At 47.5% G+C, this 10,000-nt stretch overlaps 2 protein-coding genes across 2 annotated transcripts in view; one reads left to right on the top strand and one right to left on the bottom strand.

Moving 5' to 3' along the window:
- smcr8a (Smith-Magenis syndrome chromosome region, candidate 8a) overlaps nucleotides 1-10,000 on the bottom strand; it is a 72,286-nt gene that overhangs the window by 42,252 nt on the left and 20,034 nt on the right. The window lies entirely within an intron of this gene.
- The window catches only part of top3a (DNA topoisomerase III alpha), a 53,489-nt gene that overhangs the window by 16,520 nt on the left and 26,969 nt on the right, over nucleotides 1-10,000 (top strand). The window contains exons 9-13 of the mRNA XM_082964633.1: nucleotides 349-423; nucleotides 695-777; nucleotides 3,675-3,885; nucleotides 7,160-7,345; nucleotides 9,612-9,741. Of these exons, the coding sequence (XP_082820759.1) occupies nucleotides 349-423; nucleotides 695-777; nucleotides 3,675-3,885; nucleotides 7,160-7,345; nucleotides 9,612-9,741 (685 nt within the window). The remainder of the gene's footprint in view (nucleotides 1-348; nucleotides 424-694; nucleotides 778-3,674; nucleotides 3,886-7,159; nucleotides 7,346-9,611; nucleotides 9,742-10,000) is intronic.

The raw sequence follows: 10,000 nt of genomic DNA on the forward strand, positions 1-10,000 counted from the left end.
GGGGTCTGTATGGGGGTAGGAGGGGGGGTCTGTCTGTATGGAGGTAGGAGGAGGGGTCTGTATGGGGGTAGGAGGGGGGGTCTGTCTGTATGGAGGTAGGAGGAGGGGTCTGTATGGGGGTAGGAGGGGGGGTCTGTCTGTATGGAGGTAGGATGGGGGGGGGTTATTACTAATGTCAGACGTTTAGAGGTGGCTTATAGTAGAGAAATGAACATTTAAAACAGCTCTGGTGGACATTCCTACAGTCAGCATGCCAGTTACACCAGATTTTGATGGTGATTTATTGAACTAATCTAACTGCTACAGTGAAGATGATGATGATGATGGGGTAATAACCTGAATTCCTAGGATCCCATAGCAACCGTCACCTCGGTAACCAGTAAACCCAAAAGCAAGTGGAGGCCGCTGCCCCTGGACACAGTGGTGAGGCCATACGCCCTATCTATCTATCTATCTATCTATCTATCTATCTATCTATCTATCTATCTATCTATCTATCTATCTATCTATCTATCTATCTATCTATCTATCTATCTATCTATCTATCTATCTATCTATCTATCTATCTATCTATCTATCTATCTATCTATCTATCTATCTATCTATCTATCTATCTATCCATAAACACACTGACACACACTCACTTCCTGTCTATTGACCAATGGTCTGCCTGTGTTGTTGTCTGGTCCAATAGGAAATGGAGAAGCTGGTTTCCAGGAAGTTGAGAATCGGCGCCAAAGAGACCATGAAGATCGCTGAGAAACTATACACACAGGGGTGAGGGTTTCCCCTAATCCCTAGTCCCTAAACCCTAGTCCCTAAACCCAAGTCCCTAAACCCTAGTCCCTAAACCCTAGTCCCTAAACCCTAGTCCCTAAACCCTAGTCCCTAAACCCTAGACCCAAGTCCCTAAACCCTAGTCCCTAAACCCTAGTCCCTAAACCCTAGTCCCTAAACCCTAGACCCTAGTCCCTAAACCCTAGTCCCTAAACCCTAGACCCTAAACCCTAGACCCTAAACCCTAGACCCTAGTCCCTAGTCCCTACTTCTTAGACCCTAAACCCTAGTCCCTAGTCCCTACTTCTTAGACCCTAGTCCCTAAACCCTAGTCCCTAAACCCTAGTCCCTAAACCCTACTCCCTAAACCCTAGACCCTAAACCCTAGTCCCTAAACCCTAAACCCTAAACCCTAGACCCTAAACCCTAGTCCCTAGTCCCAAACCCTACTCCCTAAACCCTAGACCCTAGACCCTAGTCCCTAAACCCTAGACCCTAGTCCCTAAACCCTAGACCCTAAACCCTAGACCCTAAACCCTAGACCCTAAACCCTAGTCCCTAAACCCTACTCCCTAAACCCTAGACCCTAGTCCCTAAACCCTAGTCCCTAAACCCTAGTCCCTAAACCCTAGACCCTAGACCCTAAACCCTAGACCCTAGTCCCTAAACCCTACTCCCTAAACCCTAGACCCTAGTCCCTAAACCCTAGACCCTAAACCCTAGATCCTAGACCCTAAACCCTACTCCCTAAACCCTAGTCCCTAAACCTTAGACCCTAAACCCTAGTCCCTAGTCCCTACTTCTTAGACCCTAAACCCTACTCCCTAAACCCTAGACCCTAGACCCTAAACCCTACTCCCTAAACCCTAGACCCTAAGCCCTAGACCCTACTCACTAAACCCTAGACCCTACTCACTACACACAAGACCCTACTCCCTAAACCCTACTCCCTAGACCCTACTCCCTAAACCCTACTCCCTAGACCCTACTCCCTAGACCCTACTCCCTAAACCCTACTCCCTAAACCCTACTCCCTAAACCCTACTCCCTAGACCCTACTCCCTAAACCCTACTCCCTAAACCCTACTCCCTAGACCCTACTCCCTAGACCCTACTCCCTAGACCCTACTCCCTAAGCCCTAGACCCTACTCCCTAAACCCTTGACCCTAGTGGGGGACGTTAGTGGTTAGTGGGGGACGTTAGTGGGGGACGATAGTGGAGGACGTTAGTGGGGGACGTTAGTGGAGGACGTTATTGGTTAGTGGGGGACGTTAGTGGGGGACGTTAGTGGGGGACGTTAGTTGAGGACGTTAGTGGTTAGTGGGGGACGTTAGTGGAGGACGTTAGTGGTTAGTGGGGGACGTTAGTGGAGGACGTTAGTGGGGGACGTTAGTGGTTAGTGGGGGGACGTTAGTGGGGGATGTTAGTGGGGGACGTTAGTGGTTAGTGGGGGACGTTAGTGGTTAGTGGGGGACGTTAGTGGGGGACGTTAGTGGTTAGTGGGGGACGTTAGTGGAGGACGTTAGTGGTTAGTGGGGGACGTTAGTGGGGGACGTTAGTGGAGGACGTTATTTGGGGACGTTAGTGGGGGACGTTAGTGGTTAGTGGGGGACGTTAGTGGTTAGTGGAGGACGTTAGTGGGGGACGTTAGTGGGGGACGTTAGTGGTTAGTGGGGAACGTTAGTGGAGGACGTTAGTGGGGGACGTTAGTGGTTAGTGGGGGACGTTAGTGGGGGACGTTAGTGGGGGACGTTAGTGGGGGACGTTAGTGGGGGACGTTAGTGAGGGACGTTAGTGGGGGATGTTAGTGGTTAGTGGGGGACGTTAGTGGGGGACGTTAGTGGTTAGTGGGGGACGTTAGTGGGGGACGTTAGTGGGGGACGTTAGTGGTTAGTGGGGGACGTTAGTGGAGGACGTTAGTGGGGGACGTTAGTGGGGGACGTTAGTGGAGGACGTTAGTGGGGGACGTTAGTGGAGGACGTTAGTGGAGGACGTTAGTCGTTAGTGGGGGACGTTAGTGGGGGACGTTAGTGGTTAGTGGAGGACTTTAGTGGGGGACGTTAGTGCGGGACGTTAGTGGTAAGTGGGGGACGTTAGTGGAGGACGTTAGTGGAGGACGTTAGTTAGTGGGGGACGTTAGTGGGGGACGTTAGTGGGGGACGTTAGTGGTTAGTGGGGGACGTTAGTGGGGGACGTTAGTGGTTAGTGGGGGACGTTAGTGGAGGACGTTAGTGGGGGACGTTAGTGGGGGACGTTAGTGGTTAGTGGGGGACGTTAGTGGAGGGACGTTAGCGGGGGACGATAGTGGAGGACGTTAGTGGGGGACGTTAGTGGGGGACGTTAGTGGTTAGTGGGGGACGTTAGTGGGGGACGTTAGTGGGGGACGTTAGTGGTTAGTGGGGGACGTTAGTGCGGGACGGTTGTGGGGGACGTTAGTGGTTAGTGTGGGACGTTAGTGGGGGACGTTAGCGGGGGACGTTAGCGGGGGGACGTTAGCGGAGGACGTTAGCGGGGGACGTTAGCGGAGGACGTTAGCGGGGGACGTTAGTGGAGGACGTTAGCGGGGGGACGTTAGCGGAGGACGTTAGCGGGGGGACGTTAGCGGGGGACGTTAGCGGGGGACGTTAGCGGGGGGACGTTAGCGGAGGACGTTAGCGGGGGGGGACGTTAGTGTCGCAGGTCTGTTAACAAGTTCCCCAGGCTTTTAATCATCTTTCTGTTAACTAGTTACCCTGTATGTTCATCAGTTGTAGAGATAGTGTGTGGTAATATTTTTCTCTCTCTGTGTGTGTGTGTGTGTGTGTGTGTGTGTGTGTGTGTGTGTGTGTGTGTGTGTGTGTGTGTCTCTGTGTGTGTGTCTCTGTGTGTGTGTGTGTGTGTGTGTGTGTGTGTGTAGGTTAATCAGTTATCCGCGGACAGAGACCAACATGTTTCCTAAGGACCTGGCCCTGGGCCCCCTGGTGGAGCATCAGACACACAGCCCCGCCTGGGGGCCCTTCGCTAGAGGGGTGATGGAGCAGCCAGGGGGTCCCAACCCACGACAGGGCACCAAGACAGATCAGGCTCATCCCCCTATACACCCCATCAAGTACACCAGCACACTACAGGTATATATATATATATACATACACACTACAGGTGTATATATATATACACCATCACACTACAGGTATATATATACACCAACACACTACAGGTATATATATATATATATACATACACACTACAGGTATATATATATACACCATCACACTACAGGTATATATATATACACCATCACACTACAGGTATATATATACACCATCACACTACAGGTATATATATATACACCAACACACTACAGGTATATATATATACACCAACACACTACAGGTATATATATATATATACACCAACACACTACAGGTATATATATACACCAACACACTACAGGTATATATATATATATACATACACACTACAGGTATATATATATACACCATCACACTACAGGTATATATATATATATACACCAACACACTACAGGTATATATATATACACCAACACACTACAGGTATATATATATATACACCAACACACTACAGGTATATATATATATACACCAACACACTACAGGTATATATATACACCAACACACTGCAGGTATATATATATATACACCAACACACTGCAGGTATATATATATATACACCAAACACTACAGGTATATATATATATACACCAACACACTACAGGTATATATATAGAGCTAGAGAGAGCTAGAGAGAGAGAGCTAGAGAGATTTTCCTGTGATGTCAAGCAATGTGGCACTGAGTTTGAAGTCCAACTTAGTGTATGTAAACTTCTGACCCACTGGAATCCTGGCTAGATCGGTTAGTGTTACTGAGTGGACAATCCCGGCTAGATCGGTTAGTGTTACTGAGTGGACTATCCTGGCTAGATCGGTTAGTGTTACTGAGTGGACTATCCTGGCTAGATCGGTTAGTGTTACTGAGTGGACTATCCTGGCTAGATCGGTTAGTGTTACTGAGTGGACTATCCTGGCTAGATCGGTTAGTGTTACTGAGTGGACTATCCTGGCTAGATCGGTTAGTGTTACTGAGTGGACTATCCCGGCTAGATCGGTTAGTGTTACTGAGTGGACTATCCTGGCTAGATCGGTTAGTGTTACTGAGTGGACTATCCTGGCTAGATCGGTTAGTGTTACTGAGTGGACTATCCTGGCTAGATCTGTTAGTGTTACTGAGTGGACTATCCTGGCTAGATCGGTTAGTGTTACTGAGTGGACTATCCTGGCTAGATCGGTTAGTGTTACTGAGTGGACTATCCTGGCTAGATCGGTTAGTGTTACTGAGTGGACTATCCTGGCTAGATCGGTTAGTGTTACTGAGTGGACTATCCTGGCTAGATCGGTTAGTGTTACTGAGTGGACTATCCTGGCTAGATCTGTTAGTGTTACTGAGTGGACTATCCTGGCTAGATCGGTTAGTGTTACTGAGTGGACTATCCTGGCTAGATCGGTTAGTGTTACTGAGTGGACTATCCTGGCTAGATCGGTTAGTGTTACTGAGTGGACTATCCTGGCTAGATCGGTTAGTGTTACTGAGTGGACTATCCTGGCTAGATCGGTTAGTGTTACTGAGTGGACTATCCTGGCTAGATCGGTTAGTGTTACTGAGTGGACTATCCTGGCTAGATCGGTTAGTGTTACTGAGTGGACTATCCTGGCTAGATCGGTTAGTGTTACTGAGTGGACTATCCCGGCTAGATCGGTTAGTGTTACTGAGTGGACTATCCTGGCTAGATCGGTTAGTGTTACTGAGTGGACTATCCTGGCTAGATCGGTTAGTGTTACTGAGTGGACTATCCTGGCTGGATCGGTTAGTGTCACTGAGTGGACTATCCTGGCTAGATCGGTTAGTGTCGCTGAGTGGACTATCCTGGCTAGATCGGTTAGTGTCGCTGAGTGGACTATCCTGGCTAGATCGGTTAGTGTTACTGAGTGGACTATCCTGGCTAGATCTGTTAGTGTTACTGAGTGGACTATCCTGGCTAGATCGGTTAGTGTTACTGAGTGGACTATCCTGGCTAGATCGGTTAGTGTTACTGAGTGGACTATCCTGGCTAGATCGGTTAGTGTTACTGAGTGGACTATCCTGGCTAGATCGGTTAGTGTTACTGAGTGGACTATCCTGGCTAGATCGGTTAGTGTTACTGAGTGGACTATCCTGGCTAGATCGGTTAGTGTTACTGAGTGGATTATCCTGGCTAGATCGGGTAAACGGTGGTTAGTGTTACTGAGTGGACTATCCTGGCTAGATCGGTTAGTGTTACTGAGTGGACTATCCTGGCTAGATCGGTTAGTGTTACTGAGTGGACTATCCTGGCTAGATCTGTTAGTGTTACTGAGTGGACTATCCTGGCTAGATCGGTTAGTGTTACTGAGTGGACTATCCTGGCTAGATCGGTTAGTGTTACTGAGTGGACTATCCTGGCTAGATCGGTTAGTGTTACTGAGTGGACTATCCTGGCTAGATCGGTTAGTGTTACTGAGTGGACAATCCTGGCTAGATCGGTTAGTGTTACTGAGTGGACAATCCTGGCTAGATCGGTTAGTGTTACTGAGTGGACTATCCTGGCTAGATCGGTTAGTGTTACTGAGTGGACTATCCTGGCTAGATCGGTTAGTGTTACTGAGTGGACTATCCTGGCTAGATCGGTTAGTGTTACTGAGTGGACTATCCTGGCTAGATCGGTTAGTGTTACTGAGTGGACTATCCTGGCTAGATCGGTTAGTGTTACTGAGTGGACTATCCTGGCTAGATCGGTTAGTGTTACTGAGTGGACTATCCTGGCTGGATCGGTTAGTGTTACTGAGTGGACTATCCTGGCTAGATCTGTTAGTGTCGCTGAGTGGACTATCCTGGCTAGATCGGTTAGTGTTACTGAGTGTACTATCCTGGCTAGATCGGTTAGTGTTACTGAGTGGACTATCCTGGCTAGATCGGTTAGTGTTACTGAGTGGACTATCCTGGCTAGATCGGTTAGTGTTACTGAGTGGACTATCCCGGCTAGATCGGTTAGTGTTACTGAGTGGACTATCCTGGCTAGATCGGTTAGTGTTACTGAGTGGACTATCCCGGCTAGATCGGTAAGTGTTACTGATTGGACTATCCTGGCTAGATCGGTTAGTGTTACTGAGTGGACTATCCTGGCTAGATCGGTTAGTGTTACTGAGTGGACTATCCTGGCTAAATCTGTTAGTGTCGCTGAGTGGACTATCCCGGCAAGATCTGTTAGTGTTACTGAGTGTACTATCCTGGCTAGATCTGTAAAACAGTGCTATGTTGCTTGATCTGAAATGTGTTTTCTGTCTCCAGGGCAACGAGCAGCGTGTGTATGAGTTCATCGTGCGTCACTTCCTGGCGTGCGTATCCCTTGATGCTGTGGGGCAGGAAACGGTGGTTGAGGTGGAAATCGCTCACGAGAGGTTCTCCGCTAACGGCCTCATGATCATCAGGAGGAACTACCTGGACGTGTACCCCTACGACCGCTGGAGCACTAAGGTGGGGGGGTCATTTACCACGAGGGTCCCGCTGTGAACCCCTGGGGGACTCCACATCATGTTGAATATATGAGGGTCCCGTTGTGATCCCCTGGGGGACTCCACATCATGTTGAATATATGAGGGTCCCGTTGTGATCCCCTGGGGGACTCCACATCATGTTGAATATATGAGGGTCCCGTTGTGATCCCCTGGGGGACTCCACATCATGTTGAATATATGAGGGTCCCGCTGTGATCCCCTGGGGGACTCCACATCATGTTGAATATATGAGGGTCCCGCTGTGATCCCCTGGGGGACTCCACATCATGTTGAATATATGAGGGTCCCGTTGTGATCCCCTGGGGGACTCCACATCATGTTTAATATATGAGGGTCCCGTTGTGAACCCCTGGGGGACTCCACATCATGTTGAATATATGAGGGTCCCGTTGTGATCCCCTGGGGGACTCCACATCATGTTGAATATATGAGGGTCCCGCTGTGAACCCCTGGGGGACTCCACATCATGTTGAATATATGAGGGTCCCGCTGTGATCCCCTGGGGGACTCCACATCATGTTGAATATATGAGGGTCCCGCTGTGATCCCCTGGGGGACTCCACATCATGTTGAATATATGAGGGTCCCGCTGTGAACCCCTGGGGGACTCCACATCATGTTGAATATATGAGGGTCCCGTTGTGAACCCCTGGGGGACTCCACATCATGTTGAATATATGAGGGTCCCGTTGTGATCCCCTGGGGGACTCCACATCATGTTTGTTTGTTAACCTGTTGGGTCTAGGGGGCAGCATTTGCACGTCTGGATAAAAAAAATGTACCCGATTTAATCTGGTTACTAATCCTACCCAGTAACTAGAATATGCATATACTTATTATATATGGATAGAAAACACTCTAAAGTTTCCAAAACTGTTTGAATGGTGTCTGTGAGTATAACAGAACTCATTTGGCAGGCAAAACCCTGAGACATTTTCTGACAGGAAGTGGATACCTGATGTGTTGTATTGACTTTAAACCTCTCCCATTGAAAAACACAGGGGTTTAGGAATATTTTGGCACTTCCTATTGCTTCCACTAGATGTCACCAGCCTTTACAAAGTGTTTTGAGTCTTCTGGAGGGAGATCTGACCGAACAAGAGCCATGGAACGGTGATGTCCCATTAGACACCTGGCGCGCTACTTCATGTTGGGTACCCTCGTTCCAATACGTTATAAAAGGCTATGCATTCGTCCACCTTGAATATTATTCATGTTCTGGTTAAAAAAGGCCCTAATGATTTATGCTATACAACGTTTGACATGTTTGAACGAACGGAAATATATTTTTTCCCCTCGTTCATGACGAGAAGTCCGGCTGGCTTACATCATGTGCTAACGAGACGGAGATTTTTGGACATAAATGATGAGCTTTTTTGAACAAAACTACATTCGTTATGGACCTGTGATACCTGGAAGTGACATCTGATGAAGAGAATCAAAGGTAATGGATTATTTACATAGTATTTTCGATTTTAGATCTCCCCAACATGACGTCTAGTCTGTATCGCAACGCGTATTTTTCTGGGCACAGTGCTCAGATTATTGCAAAGTGTGATTTCCCAGTAAGGTTATTTTTAAATCTGGCAAGTTGATTGCGTTCAAAAGATGTAAATCTATAATTCTTTAAATGACAATATAATATTTTACCAATGTTTTCTAATTTTAATTATTTAATTTCTGACGCTGACTTGACTGCCGGTTATTGGAGGGAAACGATTTCCTCAACATCAATGCCATAGTAAAACGCTGTTTTTGTATATAAATATGAACTTGATAGAACTAAAAATGCATGCATTGTCTAACATAATGTCCTAGGAGTGTCATCTGATGGAGATTGTAAAAGGTTAGTGTATCATTTTAGCTGGTTTTATGGTTTTGGTGACCCTGTCTTTGACTTGACAAAACATTACACACAACTCTTGTAAATGTACTGTCCTAACATACTCTAAATTTATGCTTTCGCCGTAAAACCTTTTTGAAATCGTAAAACGTGGTTAGATTAAGGAGATGTTTATCTTTCAAATGGTGTAACATAGTTGTATTTTTGAAAAATTTGAATTTTGACATTTATTTGGATTCAAATTTGCCGCTCTTGAAATGCACCTGCTGTTGATGGAGTGCACCACAGGTGGCACGCTAGCGTCCCACCTAGCCCCAAGAGGTTAATCTGATTGTGTGTGTGTGTGTGTGTGTGTGTGTGTGTGTGTGTGTGTGTGTTGCAGGTGATCCCAGTGTATGAACAGGGAAGCCAGTTTCAGCCATCAGCCATAGAGATGTTGGATGGACAGACCTCTCCTCCTCAACTCCTCACAGAGGCAGACCTCATATCACTGATGGAGAAACACGGAATCGGTATACACACACACACACACACACACACACACACACACACACACACACACACACACACACACACACGCACACATACACCACAGACACACACACACACACACACACACACACACACACACACACACACACACACACACACACACACACACACACACACACACACACACACACACACACCACATACACAGATACACACACACACACACACACACACACACACACATACACAGATACACACACAGATACACACACACACACA

The sequence above is a fragment of the Salmo salar genome, chromosome 18 (assembly GCF_965601325.2).
Source record: "Salmo salar chromosome 18, fSalSal1, whole genome shotgun sequence".
NCBI lineage: Eukaryota > Metazoa > Chordata > Actinopteri > Salmoniformes > Salmonidae > Salmo > Salmo salar.